At 42.0% G+C, this 17,527-nt stretch overlaps 1 protein-coding gene across 13 annotated transcripts in view; it reads left to right on the top strand.

Moving 5' to 3' along the window:
• Positions 1-16,589, top strand: part of FAM110B (family with sequence similarity 110 member B) — a 108,485-nt gene extending 91,896 nt beyond the window's left edge. For 10 of the 13 annotated variants that reach the window (XM_083823418.1, XM_083823429.1, XM_083823420.1 and 7 more), the window contains 2 exons: positions 259-325; positions 13,717-16,589. In XM_083823418.1, coding sequence (XP_083679544.1) covers positions 14,022-15,134 — 1,113 coding nt within the window. In that variant the 5' untranslated portion in view covers positions 259-325; positions 13,717-14,021 and the 3' untranslated portion in view covers positions 15,135-16,589. Of the gene's footprint in view, positions 1-258; positions 326-2,329; positions 2,355-11,148; positions 11,237-13,716 lie in introns of those variants that run through there. The other 3 variants (XM_083823430.1, XM_083823422.1, XM_083823419.1) reach the window with 2 other exon arrangements.
• Positions 16,590-17,527: the final 938 nt, after the last annotated feature.

The raw sequence follows: 17,527 nt of genomic DNA, 5'->3' as shown, positions 1-17,527 counted from the left end.
TTTTTAATTAGTTATAATTGCACAACTTGTAGCAGTGTGCAGCCATGTTGCCTCCATCACATATTTTGTCTTTCATGTGAATAGTTTTGGTTGCTCTGGTGGCATGTTGCTTTCCTTCCCTTCTAGTGGCATGGACCAGCCTTGGTGCTTCGTTTCCACATCCTCCAGTTGATCTGTATGCAACTGTCATATTTCTGGTCTTTTTCCTTTTTTAAACTGCTTTTTTCATACTATTTTTCTTTTTTATTTTTTTTCCAGAGCCCCCTGGAGCATTACAGCCTACCATTCAGAGCCTGGACAAGAGCTTGGCCTTGCACTTTTACAGGTACCCTTTGAATTAAAATACCTATTGTTATCCAGGGGTTGATAGAAGGACGGCAGCTCCAGAGGCACTTTTCTTTGTCCTCCTCTGCTGTCCTGGGAGGTGTGTTCTGGTAATGAATCTCTCTTTCTTGACCTTTACTAATTGATTGAGTTGGTGGATTCATTAGTACTATTGAAGAAATATCAAGGTTTATTTTTGTTAGCCTCAGTCACATAGTGACGGACATGTCAACATGGCAGAATCCTCTCTCAAAATAATCAAGTAGCTCCCAGTGTTTTGTCCTTCTTTATTCCCAACCTGTACTTTGGTTACGGTTTTCCAGTTCAGTAGGCTCTGTTTCATAACAGAGACTTTCAGCATAAGCAATCCCTTGTAACCTTAGTGCTCCAGAGCCTTCTGTAATTTATCTGGTAACTACATATGTGCTCAAAACCAGAGGAAAGCTTAAACATCCCTGAGTCTGTCCACAACGCACTGAGCCTGATTTCAAGGTTGGAGCAGAAGATGAGTATTAAATGTTAAAATCTTTAAATCTTAAATCTTAAATCTTAAAAGCTGCTAAACAAAAGGGGGAAAATCCAATATCGGAAATAATGGAAAGCATATTGTATATTGAGTAGCTTTGTGCTCAGTTAGTACAAGGAAACCAGCTGAAACCCAGGGAGACAGCAGTTATATGAGCATGGCGCTTCGTCCCCATGATCATGCAATTCTCGGAAGGCTAGTAGAGCACTTTCAGCATTTCTTTGTGGCAAAGAAGAAATCAGTAATCAATTTCTGATGCATCAAATTAGCAACACGCTTCACTAGTACTTAGTTTTAACTCCACTCAGTAGAAGGCATTTTATGTTCATCTGTTTCCAATCACCGTATTTGGCTCCAGAATAGAAATTTGCATCGCGTGGGGTCTTAAATTAACAATTATCACTGCTGGTTTTATTTTAGATTAAAGTGTTAGGTCTGAGAATATGGATGGCTAATATAGGGGTAAAAATCAGTTCCCAGAATGTTGAAATCATCCCAAAACCGATTTCTGTCAGCTGAGAAAATTCAGAATGTGAAATTCCAGATATGTTGTGGTCTGAAATTAAAAACGGCAAAGCTGTTGTAGCTGCTGCAAGGACTGACATGAGGAACATTCAAAGCTTTGTAATTGTTCTGTTTCATTTTTTGTAGTTAGAAGCTAACCTGCACCGATTCCATCATCACATTTCAGGTTTTCACCTTCATGATGCCATGCTGTATGGAATTTATTTCCACTGTCTTAGAGAATGGACTCAGTGTTTGGTGTTCATACAGATGCTCTGGGAGGTCTGTAACTGTGTGGGAGACATAGCGCACATTCTGAAGTGTGAAAGATGGAATCTGTGATTTATGATAATGACAGCATGTGGTCCTGCATACAGTGACACAGCTAGCCCTCCTAAATTTTTTTGCTTTTAAAGGATGTGTGGAGACCAGTGCAGGTCAGAATCGCAGGATGGCTGAGTCTGGAAGGGACCTTTGGAGGCCATCTGGTCCAGCCCCCTGCTCAAGCAGGGCACCCAGAGCAGGCTGCCCAGATTAGTGACACTCTGGTGCTGGTGAGCAAGGGGCGTCCCCTCTGCTAGAGAGGCTGGCAGTGGCAGGGACGGCGGTCTGGCTGAGAACGGTTACCTTTATGTGGCAAGGACAGGCAGGTGAAACAGCTGGCACTGCATCTCCTCACCTGAGGCTCAGCACCTTGATTGCAGCATCCCATAATTCTTTTGGCTTAGGGGGTTTGGCCTTCGGATTTTGAAGTTCAGTTTCGCTAGATCCACCTACTCAAAGTTCGCTGCTATTCACCTCTATAAAGACATACCAATTTATCAGGGTAAAGCATTAGCCTTGAACTCAGGAGACTTGTATCCAATTTCTAGGCTGGAATCAAATTTCCTCTGTTACTCTGGGCAATCATATTCAGTCCTGTTCGGAGAATTTGTTTTGCTTACTGGAGAGAGGGGAACTATTAACATGGCCGTGTATCACAGCTGCGAGAGAAGGACAGGTATGTAGGCAATGGTGAAGTACTCTGGGGGGATACGAGTAGAGAAATAACAAGTCAGTCTATGTAAGCAGTGGTCCAAGGCACTTCTGTAGAGAGGGTCAACAGTGATCCTAGCTTCAGGACTTGCCAAGGGCAAGTCTGTTGCTTGTATTGGCACTGCAGCAGCCGACAGCACGTGAAAGCCAGCTGAAGCAGCGCCAAAAGGAAGAACTGGCTTTGCTAGGAAACCTACTGCAAACCTCTGCACTTGTTTTATGGTCTGGCAGGTGTTTCTGGTTGATTGGATTTCCTCCGTTGTTTTTCCTCCTGAAAACATACAGGGCTCAAAGGCTGGTCTCCTTCTGTCACCTCCTTCTGCTAACCTTCCTGCTGCCAGTTCCTCCTTGCCAACCCATCAGGCTCAATGGGTGACCTGTCCCAGGCATGGAGGTTGCAGGAGAGGGATGTGTCTCCTGGCTGCAGCCCTAACGTGGTCTGCACTTCTCCCCTGCACCCTTAGACATCTCTGTTCCCCATGTGGAACATAGGAGTTGAGCCAGGGGTGATGAGGAAGAGCACTTGAAGCGTGTCTTCCTTTTTTCCTGTAATCCCTCAATGTCCTTATAATCTTTTTCTTCCCAGCTCACTCTTTTGGTTCCACTATCTCTGTGCCCATCACCTATTCTCTGCTCTTTTCCTAATAACTGCATTTCTCCTCTGACTTTTCTTACCATTTCCTGCTTCTTGTGCCCGTCCCCACACTCCCAATTCCCATTTTTTTGTGTGTTTGTTTTGTTATGTTTTTTAATTGGAGATGGGATGCCTCAACCCTCCCTCTGCTGCCTCCCTCTTCACTTTATTAAATGCCCTGGTCACGATGACTCAACACAGACTTTATTTGCTTTAAGACGGTGTGATTTTTATGGTGTCTCAGAAGATGTGTTCAGGAAGAATTTCTGTCATAATTGTAACTTCATCAGGGTCCTCAGATATGCTGAAAACCATTTAATAAGAAGACCCTGGGCATTTCTGACTTCATAAATTCAGCTGTTTAAGTGCACTATTTTAGTGAAGAGTCATTACATTAAATGTCGGTAATAGGAAATGTACTCAATGTATTCTAGCAGCTACAGTAAATGCATCTGGTATAGTCTAAGGAGTTACACAAATGTGCAGTCATGCCATGCATGTACAATATAGTACTTGTGTAGGGTTATACAGCTATATCATATTGATTGCAACATCTTAGAATAACACCGAAGACCTAAATTGTATTGTGTTCCAGAGCCAAAATTGGTATGTTTAACCATGTGCTTAAACAAATCTTAAATATGCAGATGTAGAGCTATGCACTCCTTTGATTTTCTTTCTTGTCTTCCAACGCCATGTATGTTTAGAATTGAGGCTGGAAGAAAAAGGAATGAACTGTGCTGTGGTATGGGAAAATGTCCTCTTATCTAGAGAAAACATAGCTGTACCAGTCAAAAATAAAAGATACCATTCACTGAGTCACTCTGAAGGTTGCAGTGCCCTGGAACACTGTTGTAAATTGGGTGCTTAAAAAAAAACAACACCACACATGCTAAAAAAAAAAAAAGAGAGATTTGTTTTTACTTAGTCAAAACTTTTAGAGTTTGTTTATTTAAGAAAAAATAAATGGGCACTATTTCATGTATTTAAAGTCTGAATGTTTATAAATGGTTAGCCCAGGACAATTATGGTGTAGAAATTATTTTTAAATAGCCATGCTGACCTTACTGCAGCAATATGTCATGTTACAGAAATGATGTTTAGTACAAAGACTTGACAAACAACACCCCACAGCTAATCAGCAAAGTGACTGAAAGTCCTCAGTTGTCAGAACTGGGCCACTCTGTTGTACTCCTCTGGGTGAACATTGTCATTTTTCTAATGATATTTTTTTCAGCATACCCAATTTTTAATTGCGCCTAGTGTACTACGTAGAATCACAGAATGGCTCTGGTTGGATGGGAGCTTAAAGATTATCTCACTCCAGACCCCAACTACTTTATTAAAGGTCGTCTTCTAGATTTGTAATAGAAGATATTCATTTTCTGTGTTTTAAAGGGTGAAATGGTTGTATTTGTGTATGGCGTTTACTAAAAAGAATTTTCTGTATAGTAAGGTAACAACAAGCCGTTAGACTTAGAAAGAAAATATATAACTGTGTAATCTATGTGACTTTCTGGTTTCTTACCTGTAAAAATTTGTAAGTATTATAAGAAATTCTCCATATACTTGTGCACTGTTTCTTTCAAATATGTTTTCATAAACAGTAAGAAACTTCAGAAAGAAGCTATTCAGCTTAGTTTTGAAAGTTTAAGTATTTTTAAAAGTTCTTACTAATTAAATCTCTGACTACTAAAGGAAAGGAAATTTTAAGTCTGATATATTTTTTCCATTTATAAGAGCTCGTTGTGGTATCTTTTTTCACAGCATAAATTGTTAGGATTGTTTCTCTTCTGGGCTGTATTTGTTTACTCTGGATCTTCACGTACTTTAACATTTCTGGAGTTTTACAGTGTTAGTAACTGCAAGAGAATGCTTAACTGCAGCTATTTTCATTGTGGCTTTATTGTTTTTAAATAAAACATGTTTGTAGTTACGATATTATGTTCCTTCAGTATATTTCTCATTGTGAACTGTTTTGGAAAACTTTCTCAATAAATATAGCCTAAACATGGCAACTAGAGATTTCAGGGTTTGAGGCCTTTTATGACAGAGTCTGGTAAACTGTTCTTTTTTTCCCACAAAAATGACATAGCAGTAGCAGCTGCTGGCCATTTGTGACCATGAGATCACTGGTTACTGCACGCTTCTGAGAAGTGGGAGACTGGATCAATTCCCCAGTCCCCAAACTGGGGCAAGTCCAGCTTCCAGTCCTCTTCCACCTGCCGAGGAAGAACCCGCTTGGCACTCTTGGGTGACTCTTCCTATTTCAGCTGGAGCCATCCTACTTCCTAGAAATTATTTAATTATGCTGGAGTAGGGTCATTAACCAAGTTGCCTCACCAAGTACCCTGTGTGGGCTTTGTCATTCTTTTTGTAACTTAAAGCTTGCAAATTTGTCTTTTAGTGGAAAACTTTGAACAGAAGTGCTGGATAAGGGTCTGTCTCTACGTGCATTTTGTACTAGTTTATTCATTTGCTGTGGAAGTTGACTTCCAGTCTGCACTCCAAATGAAGGAGAGGCAGAAGTGCTTCTTGTGTCATCCTGCTTATCCCCAGCTGCATTTCTGGGGCCTGCAGCATACTCAGAAGGTACCTGCCTGGGTAAGGCAGCATGAACGGGCAAGGAGAGGCAAGGAAATCCCTGGTTCCTCTACAGCTTGGGAATTATCCATCTGGCTTAGTTAGCTGTGTGCGTGCCCATTAATATAAATAACAGGGCTGCACCCATGCTGAGTGGCAGGTGGGAGCAGGGCATGCCCACGGGCCTGTGCCCTGAGCATCCCGCTGGGCCTACATGTGCTTGTTGCTTCCAGCCTTCTCACAGCCCCTTTCTGTGGAAGTCCGGTGTGGGAGATGGGGACGGTGTCCAGGTTTTGACCCCATTTGGTGTTAGGATCTAGATGGGGTTGGAAGAGCTCAGAAGTGATTCTCATTTTTGGCTTGAGCAAAAAATTTCTGTCAGAGGAGCAGGTGTCTCGAGTCTAAGTATCAGCTAGCCAAGAATTTATGAATACTGCTGTCACTTAAATGGTGAAAAATGAGACTACAAGTTGGAAATATTGTTAGCAAAATATATGTTCCATCCTGAGTTAATGGTAATCATTTTTTTGGTGACGCACCACTCTTCAGAAGATACCGAGCTGTTTCCCGACTACCCGATTACTGCTTATGCAGGTGACTGATGTACGGAGCCTGCCAGCCCTGCTAGCGAGGCACTGTATCTGTGTGGTAATGCTGGAACAAGGGTGCTTTTTTTGCTGTATTTTCACATTTTTGCAGATAGAAGATGCTGATTTTCCTTCTTCAGTTGCCTGTGATTTATACTGAATTTGCACTTGCACCTGATTTATGCTGAACCTGTGATGTACAGAAACCTCAGAAGTTTGGGTAGCTTAAAATACTGCTCGCTCTCAAAATGGACTTGTTAGGAATTACCGCAGATCTGAGATGCGAATTAATATGAAGTGTTCCGTTCAAAACATTTTTCTTCAGCTTCTTAATTAAAAATGCTTTGTTGTTCGGCCTCCCTCTGTTTCCTCCCAGTGTGCAGCGATGACACACAAAGCTGGCCAATTAATTATTTGTGTTCCACATCTGAAATGTTACTGCTAGAAAAATAAATGGTTTTCCAGGATACCAACTCCAAGCGTGGCTGTGAAAGTCAGCTGCCAGGGGCAAGGAGACCTGAGGTGCTGGCTGTTCCTGCTGATGGAGGAGAAGAAAGGAGAGTAGTAGATAGCACTGCTGCTTTAACCAGAGCAGAACGGGAGTTACTGCATCTTGCAAAAATGGGATGGTGAAAGGGGGAAATTGTTTGAAGAGGTGATGAAGGAGAGAAAATAAGGGTTCACTCTGCTTCTCTCCGAGAAGAGGGACCAAACCGCTGGGACCTGTCTTGGCATCTGATGAACTCCGAAATGCTGCGAGGCACCGGAGCCAAGTGTTCTTTAACAAAAGTGGTTGTGTTCGTTTCTAAAAGTACAGAGATGATCCTGGGCAAATTGTATGGGGGCCAGGAAACCAAAATAGAGGGCTGTGAAGTGGTTGTAAGGAGGAAGGCATAAGTTTAAATGCAGCAGTTCTGGAGAGGAGCAGAATTAAGATACTTGGGGCTTGTACTTGGGACCATTGAGACTGGCTGATGAAGGAGTGGTAAGGGTGTCACCTAAAGCTTTGCAAGGGGTTTTAGAGAAATATTCTGATAAAATATGCACTAAAGTAGAAGTATCCTCAAAAAGCCAGAGCTACAAATATAATAAGTTACATTGCATTCCTTATACTTTTTAGGCCTTCTCCTGAAGTATTTTTAAATGAGAGGCTGAAATTATTTGAGAGTGCGGTATGTTGTAAGCAGCACAGGGGTCCAGAGAAAACAGAATTGATTTCCGTTCCTGCTTTTACAAACACAGCATGTAGTATCTCTCTAAATAATAAGATAAGTTGCATTTTTTGTACTATCTAGTTGGAAGAAAGGGAAATTTCATTTCTGAATTTTCTTGTGTATTTGTGCAGCTGTCTGCACCTGTTTAAAGAAATCAGAGTTTTCATGTTTGGACAGAATTTACCCAGAAGTAAGTATCACTGATAGTGGATTGTGGCTACTGGGTAAAAAAATAACGTAACAGCACTAAATTTCAGAACTAAGAAGCAGCAAAATAATTTCTGAAGACTTTTATTTCAAAGAGGCATCTCTATCCAGCTCCCCGTGAGCACTGAGCATACTGTACAGAGGCAGAATGCAAGTAAAGCCACCAAGGCACTTTCCAGACATTTATACCTCTATGGATTTCCACACAACGAAGTTAGCATTTCTCGTTATGTCAGCATCTGGTTTTAAGCCTCATAGTTTTAACTGCACGCTGAAACAGAAAGTGTGTCAAGTGATTGTAGTATTGTCTATGGAGAGTTTTATGTTACAGGAATTTTTTCTCATACAAACTTACAGCCTGAAAGCACTTCACAGTCATGTTTAGCATGCAGCATTAATGGATGTCATTGAGTGTAATGCAAGAGCAGAGCTGAATTAGTGTAAATATCAAGCTATTGTACAGTTCACCTGTGCAAAGTAGTAGAAAATTGATGATAGTTGCAAGCGTTTAAGGGTTTTTTTGATTGAATGTAATATATCATCAGTGCAAAGTGGTAGCCTTTTCCAAAGTTGTTATCTTTTCAATTGGTGGAAACTTCCACCAGTTTCTGGAACTGTGAGGAACAGCTGAGGGAACTGGGGTTTAGTCTGGAGAAGAGGAAGCTCAGGGGAGACCTTACTGCTCTCTACAACTACCTGAAAGGAAGCTGTGGGGAGCTGCAGGTCGGCCTCTTCTCACAGGGAACTAGTGATAGGACTAGAGGGAATGGCCTCAAGTTGTACCCGTGGAGGTTTAGGTTGGAAATGAAGAGACATTTCTTCTCAGAAAGAGCAGTCAGGCATTGGAACGGGTCGCCCAGGAAGGTGGTGGCATCACCATCCCTGGGGGTGTGCAAGGAAAGGTTGGACGCGGTGCTTAGGGACATGGCTTAGTGGGCGACATTGGTGGTAGGGGGATGGCTGGACCAGATGGTCTTGGAGGTCTTTTCCAACCTTAATGATTCTTTGACTCCCACTTCTATAATAACTGTGCCACTCCCACTTTTAGGCCAGTGTACACCATATTTGTGACCTTTCCAAGGCTTTAACTCCTTGAACAGATACTGCTCTTCACTTGTTGTTCTCTGTTTCATGTTCCCAAAGGGGAGCACATTGATTAGTATTTTGGGTCATGGTAGATCTCAAAGATCTTTTAATCTCCTCATGCTTTATCTTGACAGCTAATGTTAACTGAGACCAAGTCTACACCCATGCACATGTTTATCTAAAATTGATTTCAAAAATGTAATACCTGTTGCCATTCTGGATGTGGATTATTTTATTTCAATGTAAGCCTAGTTTATTTAGACTTAGCTCGTATTTTTAAACTTATTAACATAAGATAGACATGTGAGGCTTAATGTGACAATCATCCACAGAAGAACTTAAATTCATTTCAGGCATACACATTAGTATATCCTAGTACATAGACTGTAGCAAGTTATTCTCAGTGAAGTCTTCATAGGCTTTATAGGAACTATTAACAAAGGAGCATCTTCGTAATGGGACTTTCAACTCTAAAGTGCACCTAGTCATTAGCAGAGCCTGTTATTTTTCATCTGTGTACTATGTTCCTTTGCAAACTTTGTTTTGTGATTTCCTTGAGCCCTATTGAGATCACTTGTTGATTACTTACACTTGAATTTGTGATGTTTATGGTGCATCTTGAGACTGTGGTAGTTATATTTTACCATCTGGAAAACAAAATTGACACGGGCCTTTAAATACCAAGGAAAGCAGAGGAAAGGCTGTCAACCTTTGTTATATTTATTCACTGTGCTTCATCCTACCTCCTGTACAATCCCCTCATCCACTGTCCCAGAGGGATGAATTAAGAGCATCAGCTTCAGCACGGCATTGTCGGATGAAGCTGTGTCCTCACTGAAGTCAAGAGTAAAAATTCCACTGATGTCATTTAAGCCATACTTTCACTGTTGTTTTTTGATGCTGTGCTGCAACTTGAATATTGCTAAAATATGTGATGGTTTTCAGAATAGACTTTTAGGCAAAGGCTGGCTGAAATCTGGCCAAGTTATAGGAGCTACAAGGCAACACAGGAGCAGGGAGAGAAGTGCAGTGTTTGCTGTCAGATAGCATCATTCGATTTGTGTTTAGAATGTAGTTTTAGGTATGAGAGAAAATAAACTTGATTGTTATACATTAATAAAATAATAGGTATACAAATAAATACTTGTCAGTGTGACCACTTCATAAATTTCTTTTATATTTTAAAAAATGTATATTTAATACACATGGAACTGTAATTCCAAAGTTTTTGCATAGTTTTTCTCCTACTGTGTTGACTTTAAATCAAGGGAAGAATATTTTATAGAGAATTTGTTTGTAGTTACTGTTAGTCATGTAGCTATTGCTTCTCTCAACTGTATTGTTTCCCCCTAAATCATGCAGATAGTGATTCTGTTACTTAAATGTGAATACCTGACAAACATATTGCAGACCTAAGAGTGATTAGAGCATGATGCCTAGAATGAGTAAGTGCTTTGGATCTCTGCCTTTGCCACAAAGGAATCCTGAATCAAAGTGCCTGGCTGAAAATGTAGCTTTAAAAAAAACAAAAACCCTCAACCCCTTTGTATGTTTTGTATTCTGCTGAGCAGTTCTGCAAGAGTAGCTGATGTTAGAAGAGGTCAGTTAGTATGAACTTTAAGCTTTTATCTGTGCATGCATAGTATTAAAATGAGCCATGTTTGAACGGGTGCATAAGTTTTCATTTTTTTTAAATGATCTCTTAAGTATAGTGATTTTTATATAGAAGAACAATAATGGAAATCTGGAGCAAATCGTGAAAAACACAACCCAGTCTGCAGGACGAAATGCACCTACAGAATAGACATCTGGATGTAAACAGAATAGAATAACAGGATCATCACTTAGGTCCCTAAGTATATCTCATGCATTTTCTGGGAGTGAAAATTTGCCATTGAATTTCTGTAGTGCAAAACCGGTACTGTTCTGTCCACAACAGGCAATTCAGATGGCTAAGCGATGAGTTTCTCTGGAGTTTAAGCCGCCAGAAAGCCATTTTCACCTCCGTTGCTGCAGTGATGGTTTTCACAACTGGAAACTTAAGTGGCACAATTTAGTCTTCCTAGGACTACACTGTACTGCTGCTGCTCAGCGTTTTTCATTAGTGATGAAATTTATAGGTAACAAGGCTCTTGTAGTGTCGCTGCTGTGTTTCAGGTGCCGGTGGACAGCAGAGGGGCTGATAGGCATTGCACTAGCTTTGCCGATTAGCAGCAGAATTAGGCTGCAGCCATCACAGCGCAGGCAGGAGAGGCTGTTTCATTTACACTTGTATCCATCCCACCCCTCTTTCATCCCACTTGCTTTTCTGATGGTGTCTGGTTAATAATTTCTAGCGCTCTGAGATGAGAATACTGAATAAACTTGCCTGTGATATTTAAATGCAGTACCTCAGGAAAATATAAACAACACACTTTAACACAATGCACTTTAATCTTTCTTTTGTAGCTGTATCTGCCTTAATTTTTACCAGTGGCCCCACAGGTAGAAAGCCTCTGTGGCTGGCCACATAACCCCCTGGCTGTTACCAGCTCTGGTAAGCATCTCTGCCCTCGGTCCCCCAGAGCCCTTTGCTTTTCTTTGTAGGGTGCCTGAAGCTCATCTCCAGTCACAGCATATTTCCAGTGACTTCGAGGAACTTGGCCCCATAAGTGCTTATGAAAAAGCACTTTTGTTCCCTCGGGTGAACATGCATGCACAGTGGGATTTTTTTCTTCTTCTTCTTCTTTCTTCCTTTTAAGTGTGGTGTTGGTGGATGCTTAGCCCTCTGAGCAATGCTGGCTGGCATCATCTAGGGCTGTCATGAGTGAGGAAGTTATTAAACCACTGAGACCTTCGATGGCAATGTCCAAGGAGGAAATGCAGAGTTGTCTCTTATTTAAGTGGTATTAACTTAGATAGGTAACATCGTTGTTATAGTATGTGGAATTATGGCTCTGAGTCTTTTTTGGTGGTGTTTTTCTTTTTTTTTTTTTTTTTCCCTCCTGACAAGGCCTATGTTCTCTCATATATTAGGTTTCTGCACATGAGCATCAAGTGCACACACCGATCGGGTATTTTTACAAGCACTTAGCCGTCAAGCTCTGAGCTGGCGACGTGGAAAGATTTGATTTGTGTGTATGGAATGGAAATGTGTATGAGCAGATGCGTGCTGGAATTGCCTTCAGAGCATTTGGAGATTCGATGCTTAATTTCAAAATAGTACCGATAAATATGTTGATTCAAATGAGGAAAGAGAGCTTTTTCTTTTTCAGAAAGACTTAGTTAAAATTCAGGAAGTCAAACTGCTGAGGAGTTAGCACTAGGATTTATAAAACAACATTGAAAGGGAAGCTTAATTAACATTTCACTACCCTTTCAATTGCACCGAATGCGTGTCTGGTTTATCACCCACCTAAATATGTTAGTTTGTATTTGAAGAATGCTTGTCACAGTGAGCCTTCAGGAGAAAGCTCAGCTTTTTTTCTGTAATCTCGTTATAGCATTTATGTATTTGATTTCCTTGCCTTGACCTTGAGTGATTTAGAGGGAATATTCAATGTATGTATCATGTATTTCTGGGAGTAAGTACTTGAGGCTGCTTTCTTTTACTCTTAATGTACCTTTAGCTGGAATTCAAGGGTTCTGTTGTGGGATGTGGGGGTGGTTTTCTTGTTGGTCCAAACAGGATCCTGATGGCATACCCTATTTTAGTAAGTTGGATGCTGCTGGATGAGCACAGGGAGCATGGCAATGTACGTGAAAGCAGGTCATCACCAGGAAGGCTGCTGCTTCGAGCACCTCAGGATGAGTGGAGAAGCAGTAGCAGCTTTTCCTTCTCTCCCTGAAGAACGCAATAGTAGCAGAAATGGGATATTAAAAAGGACAGCATAGATTAATGGGGCAGTAATAAAACAAATGAGACCCATTAGCTAAATCACTGCTTGAAAAGTAGGTTCCTTGATAAGTGCCCTTCAGTGCCTCATGTGGGAAAAATTGTTACAGCACTTGTCCTGTCATCCATGCTGTTGCATTTCAGATTGTTGTGACAATCCAGTGATAGAAACTTAAAAGGATGTAAATTGAGGTAAACTTTGCTGGGAATCCGTGCTTCGTAGAAAGCTTGAACAATTGTATCCAAACGTGAACACAAGTTCTTCTCCTTCAAGCCCAGTCAGAATGTTTTACATGCTCCAAAATCTTTCTTAGAAAAAAGCTTTTTTTGTTTTTTAATTTTATTTGTATTTTTCCCTCTGTTTGGCCTGTAAGTTGATGACCAGAAGCTGGAAATCCTTGCTTCGTTGCTGGAGCACCCATGCTGTGGGGACCGATGTTCAAACAGGCTTCAAAGCTGCAATATGGGGCTTTAGCGAGATCTTGAAGAAAAGGTCTCTTCCAACCTTAATGGTCCTATGATTCCTGCTTTGTGGTTGTTGGTTTCTTGGTAGCTTAATGATGAAGCGTGTACCCTGCAGTTAAAAAGTCACTTGTCCACAGGGTTGCTGCTTTTTAGACCAGCTCATTTTCTGGAGCTTTTAACCAAAAAAAAAAAAAAAGGAAAACACTGAACTTGTGGGATATACAGAGTATATTGCTGATCAGGAGCTTGAGAGAAAATGGGTAGAGAAATCAACTGGTCAAAGCCAAGGCTAGCAGCTCAGAAGCGCTCTTTCACCCATCTTCGGGAGGCAGATGGGTCTAACCCTCTGCCCCGCGGGTCTAACCCCCTGCCCTGCCATGCTTGGCATCCCCTGTGCTTCCCCTGTCTGCCTGCAGAAGTGGGTGGTGGCGGGGCTGGGGTTTCCTTCCCCTGCCTTCCGCAGCGCGGGCGTGCTGGGACCACGCTGGGGGTGCCGAGAGAGCGTTCCCCCCGCTGGGCCCTTGGGTGCTGGCAGAGGGGCACCCACCCAGCGCCACCTCCCCGTGCTCGCTGCGGCCTGGGAGAGGAGGGCCGGGAGAGGAGGGTCGGTCGGCTGTTGCTATCGCTCTGATGTCAGGCGCTCCTGCTAACGTGTGGTTGGTCCTTCTGCCTTTCAGATCGCTGCCTGTAGCAGAGCACAAAGGGAGCGGCGAGACTCCCACGTCTTTCAGCGAGAAGAAAGGAGGCAGCGGAGCAGACTAACGCGGGCTTGCGTCTGGTGGCCTGGCGGTACAAAGGCTGCCTTTAAAAGAGAAGCGCAGCGTTATTTAATGAGCTGTGAGATGAGGAGGCGCTGCTGCTAACGCTCAGATCCCGGGATTCATCGGCTATTCATTGTGCTTAATGTACATGTTTCTACACCGTGCATTTAGGAGATCCCAGAGAAGAATCCAAAACGGCTGCGGGGGAAAGACCACCAAACATGCCTACAGAAACACTACCGACAGGTAGCATGGTGAAGCCGGTCAGCCCTGCCGTGACTTTCACGTCCGCCGTCCCTCTCCGCATCCTGAACAAAGGACCAGACTACTTTCGCAGGCAGGCGGAGCCTAACCCCAAAAGACTGAGCGCGGTGGAGAGGCTGGAAGCCGACAAGGCCAAGTACGTCAAAAGCCAGGAGGTCATCAACGCCAAGCAGGAGCCCGTGAAGCCGGCGGTGCTGGTGAAGCCGCCGGTTTGTCCCGCGGCCAAGCGAGCCCTGGGGAGCCCCACCTTGAAAGTCTTCAGCAACAATGCCAAGACCGAGAGCGGCGTCCAGAGAGAAAACCTGAAGCTGGAGATTTTGAAGAACATCATCAACAGCTCCGAGGGCTCCAGCTCCGGTTCAGGGCACAAGCACGGTCCCCGAAACTGGCCTCCCCACAGAGCCGATTCGACGGAACTGAACCGACACTCGTTTGCCGAGTCTCTGAAGGTTTACCCCACGCAGGGCCGCAGCAGCCCGCAGGAGAGCAGCTCCAACGTCAGCAGAAGGCTCCTAGATCAGTCGGCAGAGACTTTCTTGCATGTCTCTCACAGCTCCTCAGACATTAGGAAAGTAACTAGCGCAAAGCCCTTAAAAGCAATACCCTGCAGTAGTTCAGCCCCACCTCTTCCTCCAAAACCCAAAATCGCTGCCATCGCCACCCTGAAGTCCCCAGAGATCGAGGCTGTCGAGTCTGGATGCGGAGTTAGTAGAAGACCCTCCCTGCAGCGGTCAAAATCAGACTTAAGCGACAGATACTTTCGTGTCGACGCAGACGTTGAACGATTCTTTAACTACTGCGGACTGGATCCTGAAGAGCTTGAAAACCTTGGGATGGAAAACTTTGCAAGGGCTAACTCTGATATTATATCCCTCAACTTTCGCAGTGCAAGCATGATTAGTTCAGACTGTGAACAGTCTCAGGACAGCAACAGTGACCTTAGAAACGATGACAGTGCCAATGACCGTGTGCCATATGGTATTTCTGCAATTGAAAGGAATGCCAGAATCATCAAGTGGTTATATAGCATCAAGCAAGCTAGAGAGTCACAGAAAGTGTCCCATGTGTGAGAGAAAATCCACAGTAGAAAAAGCAAGGACTGTATCTTTGTCTGTGAATATTCAGTTGTGAAGGGTTGTGAAGTCTACTTGAAGTCTTGTACACTTCTCAAATCTCTTTGTGTTGCTTGTTGTGCAATGTTTCCAAGTTGCATGCCTGTCAACATGTGAACTGACCTGGCTTCCACTTGAACAATAACCAACTGCAAAGCCTGGCTAAGCATACACATTATCTGCCAAAAGTTTAAGACAAGAATCTAATTAGGGCTTCAGTATAATCAAAGTGTTTACATGGAAAGGTTATATGACTTCTTTGGTATTTATGTGGTTCCTTGTGGATTTTATATGTCACTTTTTGTCTTAATACGGATATTGTCAACTGACGTTACTGGCTTCAAAGCTGAAGTAGAATCCCTTTGGGGGGTGGGGCAAATTTGGACAAAATAAGAGGTTTAGACATACAACAATAGTCAAAGCAGCCTTATCTCTTGTAGAAAGTGGCTTATTGGCACCTGTAAAACTGTCTCTGAAAGGCAAAGGATGCTCTGTTCTTTGCTAAAATATATATCCCTACCTGTGGTGAGGGACTGTTAAGTAAAGGTTTCCGTTTCTAGATAAAGCACCCTCAGTTTTACAACTGAAGCGGTCTCGTGAATCTGCTTGACCTTTCGTAAACGAAATGAGTCTTACGTTTGGTTCGGTGTAAGTATTGTAATGATTTTGTATTACCCTGTTGGTAAAAGTTTAAAGAGGGTTGGAGTCAACAAACAAAAACGTTGAAGGTGGGGGATTTTGTGGGTTTGGTTTTAACTCTAAGATTCCTGGTCTTAAACTTTTGACAGGAATGATTAGATCCTATAGCTGATATTGAATGCCTTTATTAGTCGAACACATCATGACTACAAACTCCATGCTGTCTTTTAATTTTTTTTTTGTAGACCTATTCGAACAGTTAATGAATAAAAATGGAAACACACAGCCATATCAATATAACGCCTCCTATTCAGAAGTAAATACACTCAGTAGCTGAACTATATCTGAAAATTTGTGATTATGTTGTCTTGCATATGTTATATCTAAGGCTGTGAAAGTTTGTTACAGCTCTAGAAAAGTGTAGAAACATGACAGTATGTAGCTTTCTTTTTTTTTTTTCCTCCTTATGATGGTTAGTGCTGCAAGTCAACCTGTTACAAATCTTTTGACAATCTGTGTCTTCCCAGTGGTTTAATTAACTGTCATTTCAACTGGCAGTTGTGGTGTGGTAGCGGAGAAGTTGAAAGTACAGTGGTCTGCTTCATTATTATTGTATACATGCTTTGAAGTAAATTGCAGCACTACCTTATACTTCATCAGCTAATAGGAAACTTTTTTTATTGTGTAAATGCTGTAAGACTTTGTATATACTTCAGTTGTTATGAAATCTTTAAAAGGAAGAGTGTTATGCTAATAAATAGCTCCTGGTGCAGGTATGGTGGGTTTTTTGTTCATTTTTTGACCCCTCCCATTCTCAAACTGTACCGGGAACTCAATTTCAGTGTGTTTTAGTGCTGTAGAAGGTCTTGGTTAAATAATAGTTCCAGTAAAATAGTCCCAGTTAGGTTTTCTTCCTAAAAGTGCTTTTCAGAATACATTTTTTTTTATAAAGTAACTGTAGCAGCATGATCCATCTGAAGAACTAGAAGAGATTCTTCAGGACTCCTAAAATAGCTTGCTGCTTCTTTACCTAGCAATGTTACTGCTCCCGTTTATAGCATCTGTTCATAATGAATCACCACAGTCTTCTGAGTTATTCCTCAGCAGTGCTTATTTATATATTTGACTATTAAAGATGTTTTACAAAGTTGGGTTATACCCTTTCTGTAAGAAGTCTATAGTCCAGCTTCTTACCTATAGCCACAGTTAACGCAGGCAAGACTAACAGTAGAGCGATACAGTCAGTTGTTGCCTGTGGAATTACCCTACATCCTTTTATAAAATTGCTTTCCAAATGATTTTTCAGTTTCAGTAGGCTACTCTATGCTTTGTACAGTTGGCTTCACAACCTAAGACTATAACATTCCTAGTTTGGTCAAAAAAAATGAGGAGATAGGCATTTCGGCTACGGGCACACTTGTGACATTTTAAGCTCCATAGCTTTCAGTTGGCATTGACATCACGCTGGTTTTTCAAGCATATTTTTCCAATAGTAGATTCTACTCAGTTCAGTGACTATTTCGCCAAGGAAAATAATGCTGAAGGGATTAAAGCCAAGTGTAATGCAGCTGTACAGCAGTGAAATAAAGAAGTGAATACTGAAATAAAAATGCACTCACATTGTTCTCTCTTAGCATGTTTATCATCATTCTTAAAACACTTATCTCAACTGTTGTCAGCCAGAAACATCAATAAAGAAGCCTTTGTCAGGA

This window comes from Anser anser, assembly GCF_964211835.1.
Source record: "Anser anser genome assembly, chromosome: 2".
NCBI lineage: Eukaryota > Metazoa > Chordata > Aves > Anseriformes > Anatidae > Anser > Anser anser.
The sequence above is the reverse complement of the archived record's forward strand: the minus strand, read 5'-3'. Positions and strand labels throughout refer to the sequence as shown.